General features: G+C 38.9%; 1 protein-coding gene across 1 annotated transcript in view; it reads left to right on the top strand.

Moving 5' to 3' along the window:
- The window catches only part of IL17RD (interleukin 17 receptor D), an 87,244-nt gene extending 69,719 nt beyond the window's left edge, over positions 1–17,525 (top strand). The window contains 8 exon segments of the mRNA XM_030569694.1: positions 423–467; positions 567–718; positions 2,139–2,204; positions 4,055–4,109; positions 5,133–5,243; positions 6,695–6,879; positions 11,620–12,556; positions 16,328–17,525. Coding sequence (XP_030425554.1) covers positions 423–467; positions 567–718; positions 2,139–2,204; positions 4,055–4,109; positions 5,133–5,243; positions 6,695–6,879; positions 11,620–12,556; positions 16,328–16,443 — 1,667 coding nt within the window. The 3' untranslated portion in view covers positions 16,444–17,525.

The following is a 17,525-nucleotide window of genomic DNA, read 5'->3' as shown; positions in this document are numbered from 1 at the left end:
ATAGTTTAGAGTAAATAATTTTTCTGAATTGATTTGGTATTTCCAGACCACTCTGGAATAAATGCTGAATAAAGTAACATTTTCAATATAGTCACATAATGTGTCTGTTACAAGTTAGCTTTTGTCACCTTTACTCACATATTGCTTATTTCAATAAGTAACATTATTTCAAACAAACTGAGCAGGCTGTTTTTTGTGTGTAGAGGTGGAGAGTGATTTGAGCAATGACAAGGATGCTGAGCTTGCTAAATATGGCAAAATCTGTTCATTCTGTACTATTTGGAGAAGCGCTGGATAAACAAAAATGATGAAATAGCTTGCATTTTTCTGCCTTCTTCCCTTCCCTCTTCCTATTTATGGAGTATAGCAGTTGGAAAACCTAATCTTTATTATTAATATTCCTTTTGTGTATGTGTTTGTAGCATGTGAATTGTTGCTACAGCCAGAAAACCTTGCCTGCAAACCTTGTAAGTAAAATATAGTATTTTCCATTCATTCGTGTTACAAAAATATCATTATTCATGAAATAGTAATTTTCTAAACCATAAATATCTCTCCTCTGACAGTCTGGAAGCCCAGGAATCTGAATATTACCCAGCAAGGTTTTAACATGCAAGTGTCTTTTGATCATGCACCTCACAACTTTGGCTTTAAATATTACTATCTTCACTACAAACTTAAGGATGAAGGATCCTTTAAACAAAAGACCTGCAGACAAGTACGTTACTGGGTTTCGTGACTGTTGTTTTAATGATTTGTGGTAACCGTTAAAAATTCTAGATGACCGTAGCTTTTCACATGTTTAAAGAATGTAAAGGACTTTTATATTATCTCTATTTTGGTAGTAAACAAAGGCCCAAACCAGGATTGGGGCCCCATTGTGCTAGATGCTGTATAAATACATCACAAGATATTGTCCTTGCCCCAAAGGGGCTACGCTCTCATTAGTAGTTTTAATTGTATTTTTATTTATAATTATAATTAATATTTTCCTCTTTTCATATGCTCCCTCTGAACAAAATTTCAACTCCTTAAATTTTGTCCATCTGAAATAACTCTCCAACGTAGTCCTTTTTTGAGCATTTAGTTAAACTTACCTTCATGTTTAAAAAAAAGATGAGATGGCAGTGGTGGGTGGGAAAATTACAGCTAGTGGTCTCTGTGGGCCCAGTACAATGCCCATCCAAACCCAGGGTGGGTCTTGTCTTAAGCAATTCACCTGAAATGGGAAAAGTTTGGATGTTCAAAAATAATGCCATGTTTAGTAAATAGTTTCTAATATTGTTAGAAAATAAGCCTGACTGTGCTGGAAGCTTATGGGGAAAGGAATGTATGAGGGCAAAATTAAAAAAAAACAGTGAGCTATGCCCTTTAGAGTTCTGGTGAGAAACCTAAGTGCTAAAATCAGAGTTAACCAAAAATAAAATAATAAAGGCCAGCGCTTTACGGGAAGTGTGTACCATAGACTGGTGGCAATAATATGGGTTTATTTTGCTGAACACAACAACTCCATACATTTGGATAATGTTTCATCTTTCCTACTGGTACTGCTAGTAACTATAATTTAGAGCTGGTCTACACTAGGGAGCTTACAGCAGCACAGCTGTACCAATGCAGCTGCACCGCTTGTGTAGCCACTGTATGTCAACGGGAGAGCCCTGTTCTGCTGACATAATAAAACCACCTCCACCAGTGGTGGGTAGCTACGTTGGCAGGAGAAGCTCTCCTGCCAACATAGCACTGTCTATGCTGGCGCTTCTGTTGACGTAACTTATGTCGCTCAGGGGTTTTTTTTCATTTTCATTTTGTTGAGTTAAATACTCCATGGCAGGTGGCAGATTGTTCAGTCCACCAGAGCCTGAGATTAAGGAGCTTCAGGGTATAATGTAAAACTTACTTGTTATCTCAAACTTTCATAGGCCTTTGGTGGCTGGAGATTCTAGTCCTGGGATATTTGAGTAGAGAGGTTTGTATTTCTTTATCAGTATTGAATTGGATTTTGTTTGATGGAAGGTGCCTGTGTATATAGTGGAAATGTGACATTTCAACTCAATAACATTAGCTGTAAATGCATTTTCCATTAGCTTTGTAAAGCATGTGAACTACTTGTAAAATAATTTCCTTCCTTTTCTTTGCAGGAACAAAACACGGATATCACAATTTGTGTTCTTCAGAATATAGCTCCAGGGGATTACATCATTGAGGTAATATTTGTGAAAAGTTAATTAAATGCAGCTAAAGAAGTGTGATAAGTAAATTAATTGCAAATAAAATACTGTGGGCCATATTCTCCTGTAATTTACAGCCTTGTACACCCTCACTGAATTCAGTGGGGCAAATTAACATTTTTAGGTCAGCTCATACTTGGGCCTTGCATGGCTGTGCAGTAGTGGAAAAAGAGCAAAAAGCCTCCCTGTCTTGCACCTCTCTCCTGCAGAAGCCAAGCACAGTTGCAATCTCTCTCTTTCCCGAGCACTGCTCACTGCTGCATCTCCTGCTGTGCGCCAAACCAAAATCCTATTCAGAATTCTGGCACTTGGACCCATCTTAGTTATATTGTAAATGTAAAAAAAAAAGGAAAGCAGATTTTTTCTTCTGCATAGTAATATTTCAAAGCTGTATTAAGCTAATGTTCAGTTGTAAATTTTTGAAAGAACAACCATAACGTTTTGTTCAGACTTACGAACATTTCAGAGTTCCGAACAACCTCCATTAACGAGGTGTTCTTAATTCTGAGATTCTACTGTAAAGAAAACTCCTATACAAAGGTGGCTTGACATAACAAATTACCCAGGCAGCATTAAAAAAACAAACGTTCAGACAAGGAAAAATAGTGCAACTCAGCCAGTCCAGCTCACTCAGGCAGGCAGCTTAAAAAAAAGCTCCTTCTTACCCCACCATGCCATCATTCCACTAACAAACCCTCAATCCTCTGCTAAATCCTGCCAGACAGATGGTTTTTGCAGCATACCTGGAAAGTCCCTGAAGTCTGGCTACTTTAAACCAGGGAAGGGAGCGGGTTGCAGAATTCTGTGCCGCTCACAGGGAATGCCTTGTCCTGCCAGTTTCTCCCTGTCTTTTATAACAAGGGGAATCCAGCTCAAGCATCTCTGCTGACCACAACTTTGCAGTATGTCAGGGGATCTGTTGTGGTTGGCTTCTCAGGCAGGCAGGTCCCAGGCCATTTAGGACTTTAGAGATCATAACCAACATCTTAAACTCTTCCCAGGGACCAGTAAGCAACCAATGCAGATTCTGGAATACCTTGTACAATATGCTACCAGCGAGTCCCCTACTCAGTAAGCAAGCTGCTGTGTTCTGCAACAACTCAGTCTTCAATGGCTTTAAGGTGTAGCCCATGTAGAGCACCTTTTATATTCTAATCTTGAGGTAACAAAGGCATGGATAAGAGTAGAAAGGTCTGCATCCAAAAGAAAAGTTGCAACGGCCTGCTCAGATGCAAATGGCAAAAAGCTGACTGAGTTACTGCTGTATTCTGATTACCCAGCAACATAAATAATGGTGTTGGGGACTTTGGAGCCATTGAGTAAAAGTCTCTTAGGTGCTTTTATTTGAGTTGAGGAAGAAAAGGCAAAAAATGTTTACGAAAATTTTCCTTGAAAATGTTTTGTGTATTTTTGCTGATTGTGAAAAAATTGACCATCTCTCCTTTTTATTAATAGAGAGGATTCAAAGAATATAGAGCCTATTCACGAGACTTTTACTCCTACATCCCACTCCCATTCCTCCTCCCTCCCTCTTACCCCCCTTTTCCTTTTGTCTTGGACATCAGTTAAGTTGGATTGTTTCCTTTTTATAATAGGCAGGTTTTGTTGGAAGATAATATTCCAGTTTTACCGCAATATGATTTGTATTCTACTCATCCCTGATCTTATCGAGAAATGACTAATTCTAGGTACTTCTCATTGGTCATTTGTAATGGTAGCTTCCTTCAGTTCTGGTCCTCGGGGTAATTGCAGCGTTTTTCACATTGCAAAAATGATTTTTTCTGTATCTTTTTCAGTATTTAAAATGAGAATTTTCTTTTTTAAAGCTGGTTGATGACACTAACACAACAAGGAAAACAATGCACTATGCACTAAAACCAGGTAAGAATTTTCCTTTTAAAGTCAACACGTACTCATTAATAATGATAATTTGTGTTGAAGATATTTGCCAGAATAATAATGACAGGACTAATGGGGTTTGTTTGGCCATGCTTTTAAATGCAGTCTTGTGATCTTTTTGACAAAAAACAATATTGCTTTCATACATCTGTGATTTTTACTTCCATTTTGTGCTTGTAAAGAATTGCAAAGGCAAATTGTTCAAGATAAAATTAAGTATAAAGATGATTTTGACTGTTAGTGGTTTTACATCAAAATATTGTAGAACTCAGAATCCTTACTGGAAACTAATTTTTGCTATATACACTAATGTGAAAAATCAGTTTGAAAATTATCATAACTGCATCTTAGTCACATGCAAGTAGTAGCCTGCAAGCAGAGTGTGGAAATAATTTAATGCAAATATGTAAGCAGCCTAATGTAGCACTAATGTAATCACACCCTAAATAAAGTTCTACAGTAGTTACCTTGCAATTGATTATCACACAGATCCCATGATGGGATGAAGACTGTGAGTGCCAACTTGCTCCTCAAGCACTATGGAACTTTTGACCATAAGGGTAGACTTATCTGTGCAGCAGACAGAGCTTTCTTTGGGGCCTGTTTGAGACCGCAGACCAAATTCCCCCAGGCACCAAGGACCATCAGAAACCTCACCAACTTCGTTCCAAGTGCAATGCGCATTTCTTCAACCTGCCTTCTCTAACATAAATACAGAGCGGTACATGTAAAAAATAAACAGAACCCAATCAAAACAAACTGTACTGCACACATAATTCTTTCCTTGGGAGAGAATGAATGGAACAAACCACATGCAATAGATGTTAGTCACCTCACTTAATGCATTATTGGAAGGCGCTCAGATCTTAGCTTTATATTTTGTATATTTGAAAATTACTTGATGATATTGGCTGCAGTGGTTGTCAGTACCAAATATGAAGATGAGATTAGATAATTATACCATAACTTACTTGCACAGTGCTAATTCTGCTTAATTTTTTAAAGTACATTCCCCGTGGGCTGGACCAATAAGGGCCATTGCCATTACCGTTCCCTTAGTTGTCATCTCAGCATTTGCAACGCTTTTCACAGTGATGTGCCGTAAAAAACAACAAGGTATGGTGTTTATTTGCATGTTGTTTCATTTGAAGGAGAGTTTTGCTTGTCAGAGCAAATCTGAAAGGAAAATAGATTTATTCAAACACAAATTTCTTTATCAGAAGAGCTTTCTTTTCACTCTCCCCACCCCTGAACCCACCCCCAAACGTCTGCATCTGCTGGAACGTGCAGCAAAGTCTTAAATCCAGTGTTTGGTGTTAATTTGTTTCCCTGGAAAATATTGTGTCATATGTCCTGCATTATGACTTCTCTGCAAAGTGCAGCAGAAGGACAAGCTGGAGTTGGGTGGGAGAAATCTTATTTGGTTTGTCTTTTGTTTGTTTGTTTTGAATGTCTATTAGTGAAAGTAGTAGAGGGGAGATGATATACAGAGAGTGAAGAGATCCAGAAGATGATATATTTTAGACTATTTCCTCTTTCAGTACAGAATTATTTAACTGATGAATCCTAGTGGAAGGAAAGTAAAACCCTGAAGCGTGCATGTAAGCAAGTGTCAATCCCAGTCTGCCATGAACCTGCACCCACTAGAATTAGTCCAACTTACTCCCCCCTTCCTGGTTGGCTTTATTCAGAATTCAGATAACAACAAATCCCTTAAATCTCAGCCTAATCCTTCTCCTTACATTTGATTATTCATAAGGTTTCCTGCAGACCACTTCTTAACTTAGATTCAAGCAACCTCTGCTCACCTCTGCCTCCCTTATATCTAGGGTGGAGCTCGCAAGCCATACTTGGCTCACTTATTTATCAGAATTAGTCAATACTGCGGTTCCAGGGAGTGATTGGGTTTCCCCCCATACAGAGGATGGGGTTTCAGCCCTCATGCCTCACAGATCAGTGATATCTCCCTGGATCTTGGGGATGAGGGATTCTACAGCTGGCAGAATTTATCTGGGCTGAGTCCTTTTCCCTTCTGGCCCTTTATGACATCATAGCATGGCTCCAGCAAAACCTCAGATGAGCACTAAAGAATATGGGCATGCCACAGAGAGATTGCACATGTTTCTGAAGGGTACCAGGCCCCCTGGAGTTTCATTCTCTTCCCTACCAGTATCGCTGTTTAAAAGGAGCCCATTGCATTGCTGAGCAGGAAACTCTACAGAGAAGTATGTTTTAACTTTCTGATTTCTGAACAAAGAGGTGAGATGCCTATAACAGTACTGTGGCAATTTCATAGGGTTGGTGGAGGTGAAACTGTTTAATTTCTTCTGTACACATAGCAAACCTTTCTAGACAAGTCTTAGTACACGCAAGTAACTATCCAATCAGTAACATCTTTCACCTCACAGGCTGATAAAATAGAAGAGAAGAAGGGAGGGAAAATGAATGTCTTGGGATGAAGAGCCTTTATTATGTACTTGAATAATGAGTCTGTCAAGGTTAAAGAAATTTTTTGATCTTGATAGAGTAAAGATTTTTGCATTTGTTTTTTTTTCCCTTCCATTTAGAAAATATATATTCCCATTTAGATGAGGAGAGCTCGGAATCTTCTACCTATGCTGCAGCGCTCCATGTGGAAAGGCTCCGTCCCCGGCCAAAAGTGTTCATCTGCTATTCCAGTAAAGATTGCCAGAAACACATAAACGTCATTCAGTGCTTCGCTTATTTCCTTCAGGACTTCTGTGGCTGTGAGGTAAGGTCACCACTTCTTCTTTAATGTTTGGAATTGCCTTGTTCAAACACTGCCCCAAAACTTGTGATAGCCTAGCCCTGGAAAATATTTCACCTAGACAGAGATATTCTAATCTCTCTTTGCCAAAGAGAGTAGCTTCTATTAGTGTTAGTGGAAACTGCCTACATTAATTTTACCTATGTGAATTTTCTTCATTTAGAGAAAAAAAGCAAACCAAATAATGCATAAGACACAGTATTGTACGTAATTTGTGTCAGTCCTAATTCTCTCCTTCAATCAGCCGTAGCTCTTTATATATTAACTACCAGAAGCATATGCACACATAATGCTGGTCTAGTTATCAGAATGTATATCTTCTATAGATTACAGAAACAAAGAAGCTCTACAATCTATCTAATCGAATTTAGTATTTCTAAGGCACCTCTTATGCCATGGTATTGAAGCAGTGATCTTGTGATGCACATTTGAATCAATCAGAAGTCTTGTCCAGAAGAAGATTTGTGCAACACACACATTATACATAATAAAACCTTGCTAATTTGGATTAAAAACTGAAATTCTTTATCATCCTCGATGGTTTAGTCAGTAAATTTTTCATTCTTTTGATGCTATATGAAAACATCAAAAGCTTTTTAATAGCATTTAAAAACATGGCCTAACGCCTGTATCTTTTTTTTTTTTACTGTCTGATTCAAAATTATATCAGAAAAATATCAAAATAACAATTTGATTGACTAGGTTCAAGTTCTCTGGCTGTTTTCTAGACCTGAGAGAAAATGTAACCAATAGTTCACTTTTTAAAAGGCAAAACAATTATTAGTTTACGGAAAACATGTATTTCTTTTGTTAAACTTTAATCCAATCAAAGTCTAGTTAGTATTATGTATGACTTCAAATATTAGTATTCAGTCATATTGCAAGTGTGTCCCCTAGTGGCAGAACACATTATTTAAAATCATTGCTTGTTTTCGTTATTGTGCTTCTGTTATTTTATTTTTATATTATTAATTTACTCAGACTTAAAACAGTCAGAATAAGATGTCTTATATTTAGCTTGTCTGAATTCCTTTTTTTCAGTTGTGATGATAGCACAACTCACCACAGCTACGTGGAATGGAGTTAAAGCCAAGTGCTTTTGCATAACATCTCCAGGTCATTCAATATTTGGTAAACAAAGGACAGTGAGACCTAGATAAAGATAGAATATGTAGCAGTCATGTTTAATATAAAAAAGAAAGTTCAAAAGATGACAACGAAGGTATCTGTATCTTTGGCCTACGGAATTGGATTATTGTCTTGTAAAGGAAAGGGGCAATGGGATTTATTGCTGTTTAAAATGCTAACCTAATTATGCTAAAATTAAAAAGCCTTGTTTATAAGTACACATAGTAAAAGCACAATTCCTTGTCTCTCACTGACAACCGCCCCCCACATTTATCAAGGCAACATATATCCCAGCTGTAAAATGACACAGGACTTACCACATATCTTCAAAGTTCTTATGCATCCTTGAGATCATGATTCTGTGCAGTAGCTTCCTGTATATTATATATATATATATAAAAAAAATTTGGTTTAGACATGCCATTGTTGCTACCATAGTAGAATCATACAGGGAGATATGTGTATATACAGCAGATTCAACATGTTAATCACACAAGTGTACAATAACTAAGAATTGCATGTAGCACATAGAGTGGAGTGCTCAGAGTGGGTTCATTTCCCTCTTTAACTAGGCAGATAAATGCTCAGTCACTTGGGACCACTCTTCCAGAATTTTCCAGGTTTGCTTCTTCTTCACAAGCACGACACTACAGTGTTTTTTACCCACTGCTTTGGAAGCAGCTATCCAGCAAACACATAATTGTTTGGCCGTGTACCATTATTTGTAGATTTGGTTCTTTATAGTAGGGCCCTACCAAATTCAGGGTCCATCATGGTCAATTTCATGGGCATAGGATTTGAAAATTGGTAAATTTCATATTTTCAGATGTTTAAATCTGAAATGTCACGGTGTCGTAATCATGGGAGTCCTGATCCAAAATGGGAGGGGGAGTGGTCCGCAGACCTGTTGTAGGGAGGTCATGGGATTGCCACCCTTACTTAAGTGCTGCCTTTAGAGCTTCCTGCAGCCACAGGAGGTTCCCAGAGGTGGAGGTGGAGGTCGGTCTGATTGCCCCTGTGCTGCTGGGAGCGCCCCAGCCAGGGGCTCCTAGCTGCTAGTCCTAGCTTGCTTTTCCTCTGCATAGCTGCTCTTGGGTACCTCTCCCGGCTTCAGAAAGCTTCGCAGCCCCCCACCCCCACCCCACCGCACACACTCACTTTTTGCCCCCATCGCTACGCAGCCGCAAGAGGAGGGTCACTGTACAGGGTGCCCCCCCCCCCTTCAAGATGCAATTATTAGCATGTTTCAGTAAAATAAAAAAGATCATGTGAACTTGACAGGATTTATTGATTGACACTTTACAACAGCAAATAACACTCAGGGCTCAACTCCCTGATTGGTAGATACAGGCATCTGAGGCAATTTTGTAAGGTAACCTACAACTGGTAGACTCAAACTTGAGAACCAAAGCCTTAAAGTAACAAAAACAAGTGAAAAAAAATGTTCTGGTTTCAAATGTCATTAATTGAATGTCAGCATGGAGCATCCAGCAACTGTGTCTTTCTTCATTTCCTGTCTCTGTGCTGAAGACACCTGTCTGTGTTTAGAAACTGCTCTCTCTGCATCAATGGAGTTTGCTGGAATTGTCAGACAGTGCCGAGCTAGCCTTGCAAGATGGGGAATTCAGCCTTCCATTGAGTTCCAAAACTGCAGCATGGGCAAACTACAGTCTTTTGTAATATTTTTATAAGCAGGTATCTCCAGCCTACAATTCTTATCAAAGCCAGGAATTGCGTTAAGCAAGGTTAAATCCACCATCAACAGGAGCACTGTTGTTAGTTTCCTGTCTGTCCCATCTTTGGCCTTGTCAGTAATAAAATCAACAGAACATGCAGTACATAGTTGTCTTGCTCATCTGTGGACTCAATCCTAAATAATTTCAAAAGACTTGCTTGAGTTAATTTGAGACTTGATCTCCTCAAAATGTGTAGCAAAAACCTTTGGAAAGTAGGCCTGTCATAACTTATTTGCACTGAGTAAGCAACTGGCATTTTGTGCATTCCATGGAATGAACTCTTACAGCTTTGGGTGATCAAGTTTTTCCAGTGGTATATTAGCACTTTACAAGTGCATCCACAAGTTCCATTTTAGCTAAATGACTGGTCTCAGAGCTCGCTGTCATCTTCTGAAAAAGAGAAGAAATTGTTTTTGTATTTTTAACTTTTTGTTTACCAACAGTGCAGTATCTGCATCCTCCTTTCTGCTTTGATGGATTTCCGAGTCTAAGTGGCACTTAACTGTTGCTTGATGTGTGTGATCCAATGAAACATTGCAACTTGTACAAAATAGTTGTCACCATTGGCATGTAGAATTAGGCTTCCAAATTCTTTCACACAATCCGCTGCAGTAATCATTTTTGAGATTTTTATTTATTTTGGACATTCATTTTATAGTAATTACACGTCTTCTCGTAGGCAGTCAACTGAGATCACTGTACTACAAAATCTCCCCCTTGTCTGTATCTACCAAATCAGTGAGTTGAGCCCTGAGTGATTTGCTGCTGTAAAGTGTCAATTAGAAAATTCTGTCAGGTGCTTCACCTTTTTATTTTTATTGAAATAAGCTAATAATTGCATGGGGGGGGGAAGGGGCAGTTCCCTGTACAATGTCCCCTCCCCTAGCAGCTGCAAAGGGAGGGGGACAGGAAGCGAGTTGGGGAAGGGGGTGCGGAGCTGTCTGCAGCCTGGAGAGAGAACCAAGAGCAGCTTTGCTGGGAAAGAGCAAGTCCTGTCCTGTCCCAGCCATGCCCAGACTAGCAGCTAGGAGCCCCCTGTTGAGGCACTCCCAACAGCACAGGGAAGATTGGACCCAACTCCTCAAGTCTCCTCCAGCTGCAGGAACCTCTGGGGCTGCTGTCCAGTCCCAGAGCATCTTGCAGCAGGGGGAGGCACCCAGAGGTGGGACTGGTCTCTTCCTCGCCCCCCCCCCCCCGTCCCAGAGCAGCTGTGCAGGGGGATGGAGCTAGGAGCCCCCTTTACTGGGGCACTCCTAGGAACAAGGGGAGATCAGATTTCATGGGGAAGGGCTCATTTCACAGTTGCATTTTTCATGGCCGTGAAATTGATAGGGCCCTATGTACAAGTAATACAGGAATGTAGGTATATTGTTCCTTAAACAATACTTAGGCAGCAAAAACACATTATAACTAACATTTTCAATAGAACAGTCGTGAAAGTTAGCCTTCTTGCCCACAGGGCTTGCAGGTTTCTGTAACCCATTGAAAATACGTAGTTCCCATGCCAAATGTACAACCCTTACTTGCTTTGAAGAGCACTTACCAACAAAAGTAGTTCCATTTACTTCAGTATGACTCTTCATGTCAGTAAGTGCTTACCCAAGTGAGCAAGAGTCACACAGTTTACCTCTTTGTTAACTACTCTTAAAATGTATTACTTATTTCTGTTTGAAAATAGTTTCTATTCACAGCATGGACGGACCTTAGTCTTCCTCTTCTTTGATTCACATCTGCTTAATAAATACAAGCAGGTTCATTGAGCATTTACAACACATCTAGCCTTTGTTGAGTTCCTAAATCCAGCATTGAATGTTAACCAAGATGCTCTCTTCTTTTCCAGGTTGCACTGGATATATGGGAAGATTTAAAAAATTCTAAGGAAGGGCAGAAAGAGTGGCTTATTCAAAAAATCAACGAGTCCCAATTTATCATCATTGTATGTTCCAAGGGAATGAAATACTTTGTGGAAAAAAAGAACTGGAAGCACAAGGGAGCAACCAGAGATGCTGAGAAAGGAGAACTCTTTTTGCTTGCCATATCTATCATCGCAGAGAAGCTGCGTCAGGCAAAGCAGAATTCAGATGACCTCTGCAAGTTCATTGCAGTCTACTTTGACTATTCCTGTGAGGGTGACATTCCTGGCATTGTGGATCTAAGTACAAAGTACAAGCTCATGGATAACCTCCCTCAGCTTTACTCTCACTTACACTCCAGAGATCTGAGCCTTCAGGATTCAGAGTTGTACCCTGTAAATATTAGCAAAAGAAACTACTTCAGGAGCAAAACTGGCCGGTCCCTTTATGTTGCCATTTGCAATATGCACCAGTTCATTGAGCAGGAGCCTGACTGGTTTGAGAAACAACTCATTCCTTTCCCTCAACCTCCTTTACATTACCAAGAACCTGTGATGGAAAAATTTGACTCAGGCTTGGTTTTAAATGACTTAGTGAGTAAACAGGTGACTGATGGGGATTTCTACCTGAAAACAGATGTAAATATTATCCCTGCTGTAAATTCAGACTCTCACTGTATAATTCAGCACTTTAACCTTGGAGAAGATGCAGAGACTCAGGACATTCAAGTTGGTAGCTCTGTTCTTCAGCCATTGTTGCATGTTGTAAAAGCTGCCAATCTTCCAGATATGCCCCGGGATTCAGGAATCTATGATTCTTCTGTTCCTTCATCTGAGTTATCTCTACCTTTAATGGAAGGACTTTTAACTGACCAAACTGAAACCTCTTCCATTACAGAGAGTGTCTCTTCATCTTCGGGTTTAGGTAAGATGCAGTAGCTTTTCTAAATTGCATTAATACAAAATATTCACATGTCACTGTAATACCTTTAGCAACATAAAACTAAACATTGAGTACATAAGTACCATGGAATAAGGGACCATATAAGAAGCTGGAGAGAAGGCTAGTTAAAATATAGAGCTAGTCAAAAAAGGCAAACTTTTTTATTTTTTTAGTTGGTGGCAAAAAATATTCATCAAAGTTTTAAATTTTGATCATTCTCTAAGCTTACTGAAATTTGTTTTAAAAGTCATGAAACTTTAAAAAAAAATGTCAATTTGCATGTAGAATTATAGAATATCAGGGTTTGGAAGGGACCTCAAGAGGTCATCTAGTTCAATCCCTCCGCTCAAAGTAGGACCAATCCCCTAATAGATCTCCTAGCTCTAATAGAATATAAAATGGTGTCTTCCCCTAGCTGATCGAGGGTCATTACTGTACTGCAGGTAACTAAAAGCTCAAACACACACAAGATATTAGGATTTTTATAACATATGCTACATAACATTACCTGCTGCTGCTCTCTTATTGACCATGATGTACTGAATGTGGCTTAAGAACTGGGGAAAAACAGTATTCAGCATTGTATTTATTATAATTAAGGTGTGATCTACTGACTTTCAGCTCTTCCCTAAGCAAACTGAACGGGCATACTTTCTGTTTAGAGGGTCATCAGGTTGAATGATTCACTGTTTGCTCAATGTATGCTGAGTCTTTTAAGTCTTGTCTTTTAAGAAACTGAATTTACCTTGCTGGGTATTAAAGTTCAGACTCTTAGTCATAGGCACTGTTTGATACAAGGTGGATGTGGAGATGACAGTAGATATGGAAGAGTTAAGTAGCAGACCTGTTGGAGAAAACATATAAAATCTGAAATGCCAAAGGTGGGGAAAGTACAGATTCATCAGTTTTACTGAGTAAGCCATGAACACCATCTCACCCAGTCATTCATTCAGAATTCGTACATGTAGTTCTCTTTAACTCCCTCAACACTGCTAATCCATCACCCTTCCTCAAAGGCCTGCGAAAACCTTGCATGCTGCTAGACTTCAGGCTGCTAGACCAAGCTGGGATGTCAGTTTCAGAGTTAAGGGGCCCACTGGGAGAATGCTTGACCAGCAGTCCCCCTCCTGTTTTGAACCACTGGACTGTCAGCTGAAGCATCTCTGTTGTCCAGGAATTTCTAGACGAGAGAGGCAATCTCTCCAGTAATGTAGTTCTGAAGTCACGTAGCTAATATGTTTTAACTAACACATTTTAAAGCCTTAGTATCAATCAGGCAAATTGTATTTTAACATGGGTGAGCTGATAAGAGGTGAATGCTACGAAAGAGGGTCCAAGACTGTGTTACAAACAATGGGCATACTCACCCAATCAAACAACCCCAAATAACCCTTGCTACTTTTTTCAGTTACTTCTCCCAAACCATGTTGGTCATGTATGGCTAGGGTCTCGGCCACCTCCCCTAAGCCACAATCTCCAGTAGGCCCCGGGTAAATTGGAAGAGAGAGAAATCTAGAGTTGAGCATTATGTGCCTACTAAATACACTGCAACCTGTACTTTCTCCTAATTATCCCATATACCCATGATATTTATACATGCATTGTAAGCCAACATCATGTACTGAGTATGGGATTTAGGAGCAGTTATTACAACCTCTACATTTTGAATCAATAAACACCTAAGTTCATAGATTCTAAGGCCAGAAGGGACCATTATGATCATCTAGTCTGACCTCCTGTGTAACACAGGCCATAGCATTTCCCCAAAATAATACTCAGAGCCTATCTTTTAGAAAATGATCCAATCTTGATTTTAAAATTGTCAGTGATGGAGAATCTGCTATGACCCTTGGTGAACTGTTCCAATGGTTAATTTAATCTCACAGATAAAAATGTATACATTATTTTGAATCTGACTTTGTCTAGCTTCATGTTCCAGCCATTGGATTGTGTTATACCTTTCTCCACTAGACTGAAGACCCTATTATTAAATATTTGTTCACCTTGCAGGTATTTATAGACTGTAATCAAGTCGTCCCTTAACGTTGTGTTTGTTGAGCTAAATAGATTGAGCTCCTAAAGTCTATCATTATAAGGCATATTTTCTAATCCTTTAATCATTATCATGGCTTTTCTCTGAACCCTCTCCAATTTATCAACATCATTCTTGAATTATGGGCACCAGAACTGGACACAGCAACAGTCACACTAGTGATAAATAATAGAGGTAAAATAACCTTTTTACTCATACTTGAAGTGCATCCCAGGATCTCATTAGCTCTTTTGGCCACAGTATGACACTGGAGCTCATGTTAAGCTGATTATACACCACAACCCCCAAATATATTTTTAAGACACTGCTTCCCAGGATAGAGTCCCTCATCCTGTAAGTATGTCCTACATTTTTTGTTCCTAGATGTATACATTTACTTTTAGCTGTATTAAGATGCATATTGTTTGCTTACGCCTGGTTAATCAAGAGATCCAGATCATTGTGTATCAGTGATCTGTCCTCTTTATTATTTACTACTCCACCAATTTTTGTGTCATCTGTAAACTTTATCAGTGATGATTTTATGTTTTCGTCAAGGTCATTGATAAAAATGTAAACTTGGGTAGGTCAAGAACTCATCTCTGCAGGATTCACAGGAAACAGACCTGCTTGATGATTCCTCGTTAACAACCACATTTTGAGACCTGTCAGTTAGCCAGTTCTTAATCCATTTAATATGTTAATTTTATATCACTCTGGTTTTTTTCATCAAAAGTGTTTGTGCAGTACCAAGTCAAATGCCTTACAGAAGTCTATTACGTCAACATACTTACCTGTATCAATCAAACTTGTAACATCATCAAAAATATATATAAAATTAGTTTGATAGGACATATTTTCCATAAACACATGTTAATTTGCATTAATTACGTTATCCTCCTATAGTTCTTTGTTAATCGAGACCCCCTCCATTATCCAGGATCTATGTCAGGCCTGTTATTACACAGGTTATCCTGTTCACCCTTTTTAAAAATTGGCACAACATTAGCTTTCTTCAAGTCTTCTAGAACTTCCTCGGTGCTCCAGGACTTCCTGAAAATCAACAGTAAGCTTCTCTTAGATGCAAGTTATCTGGACCTGCTGATTTTAAAATGTCTTACTTTAGTAGCTTCTGTTTAACATCCTCCAGAGATACTAGTAGAATGGAAAGAATGTTATCATCATCATATGAGGAGACTACATAATCTGTATACGGTTTCTATCCTGGATACTTAGATTTTTAAGTCACATAAATTGAGACTAATGGTAAATTTCATGCAGTTATCAAATGTCTGTGCATATTTCAGCACAAACTTTTCCTTTCTCCTTTAAAGTAGTATCCACTTTCATCTCATAGTTGTTTGAGCTGATAACATTTTTCATCCTGACAGAATTCTGTTCCGCAAGAGAAGCCTCTCAAACAGGCCATTGAATTAGGGTGGATGCACTAGGCTTCAAACTCACTTAGCTCTCTAACCTCCTTCATTGGGGAAGACATAAGGTTAGCCCATTTGTCAGTGAGAACTTCTCTGAGTAGACCACCATGAGGAAAGGTTTGCATTAGTTCTTTATTTCTGATCATGGTGATATGGCCTGCATGGTGATATGGTAATGCATTACGATATCAACTGGTTGTGTTCTTTTCAACATACAGCTGACTGTTGTACAAATAAAATAATCACTGTTCAAAAAATAAAATGCCCTTTTTTTGTCTTTCCCAGGAGAAGAAGAACCCCCTGTGCTCACTGCTACAAAATGCCTAGTCCCTGGAATATGTAAAGCAGAACTTCATTGCCACATCCATACCGATGAACTGCAGGCAATTGCACCTTTATAATGTCTTACAAGATTGTTAAGCATTGCCACTTTATCAATAGGCTCTGTTTGTGTGTTAACCATCACATCACCCCAACTGCTAAAAGTTCTTGAAGGAACAAATGCTTCCTTGAAGGATATCTGTTATTCCTAAGGGAATTTGTGGCCAGTAGACTATTACCTGTAAATCTCTTTATAGACTCTTTTCTCTTCTAAAAATATAGTATTGTAAAAGATGACAGTACACTTTGAAATTACCATCTTAAATTGCATGTTGAAATTATACTCTTTACAGATATCACAATCCAAAATCACTTCTGATGTTTTTATTAGAAATATTTTTGACTGAACATACAATAACTAATCACTTTTGGCTTGGATCGTTAACCATCTCAATGGCACAGCATGTTTTGCAGCAGAAATTCTGGTTTTAAATGCTGAAATATTTGATAGTATGAGTATTTTAATGATGATCAGTGGGATTTTTGTGACAGGAGTCATGGTCATAAAATGCCAAAGGCCAGACCTAGTAAAACTCCATTAGACAAATATTCCTTTAGCAAACATTTAAGCATTTTTTTCAACCCTGTCCCTCCAAAAATTTTATCTAATCCAGTGCATTCCAGTGGAAGGTAAAAGCTTGTGTCCTGGCCCCCACAGCTCCATCTCTACCCATATTTTGACACACATGTAAGGGAAACGTATTGTGCCATTCTGTCATTTCAGCTCCAGGATGGTACAATGCAAGGCTATAGGACACACATGTTTATTGGATTTCCTGATGTCCATTTCAAGGTTAATTGTTTTTCGTGGAAACCTGTCTTCAGACTTCGTTTCTTTTAAATGGTCTTAGTTCTGTCTGATTTTGTGGAAGATAAAATTCTTGTTCCCTGCGTGTTTCCCACATTGAGTTCATTGCAGTATCAGGAGCTTGGTTTAGGAATATTCTGTTTTAGAATGCTGCAGCCTGTGTGGGGTGAACATTGCAAGAGATGCAGTAAGTGAAGCTTCTTGCTCGCCTATCCAGAGGTAGGGTAATTGTTTCTATTTTTTAAAAATTCTATTCTTGACAGGCTGGCTACAATGTCTCACAAATAAGGCCAT

Source organism: Gopherus evgoodei, chromosome 7, assembly GCF_007399415.2.
Source record: "Gopherus evgoodei ecotype Sinaloan lineage chromosome 7, rGopEvg1_v1.p, whole genome shotgun sequence".
NCBI classification, from domain to species: domain Eukaryota; kingdom Metazoa; phylum Chordata; order Testudines; family Testudinidae; genus Gopherus; species Gopherus evgoodei.
This window is presented reverse-complemented; position numbering and strand designations above follow the sequence as displayed.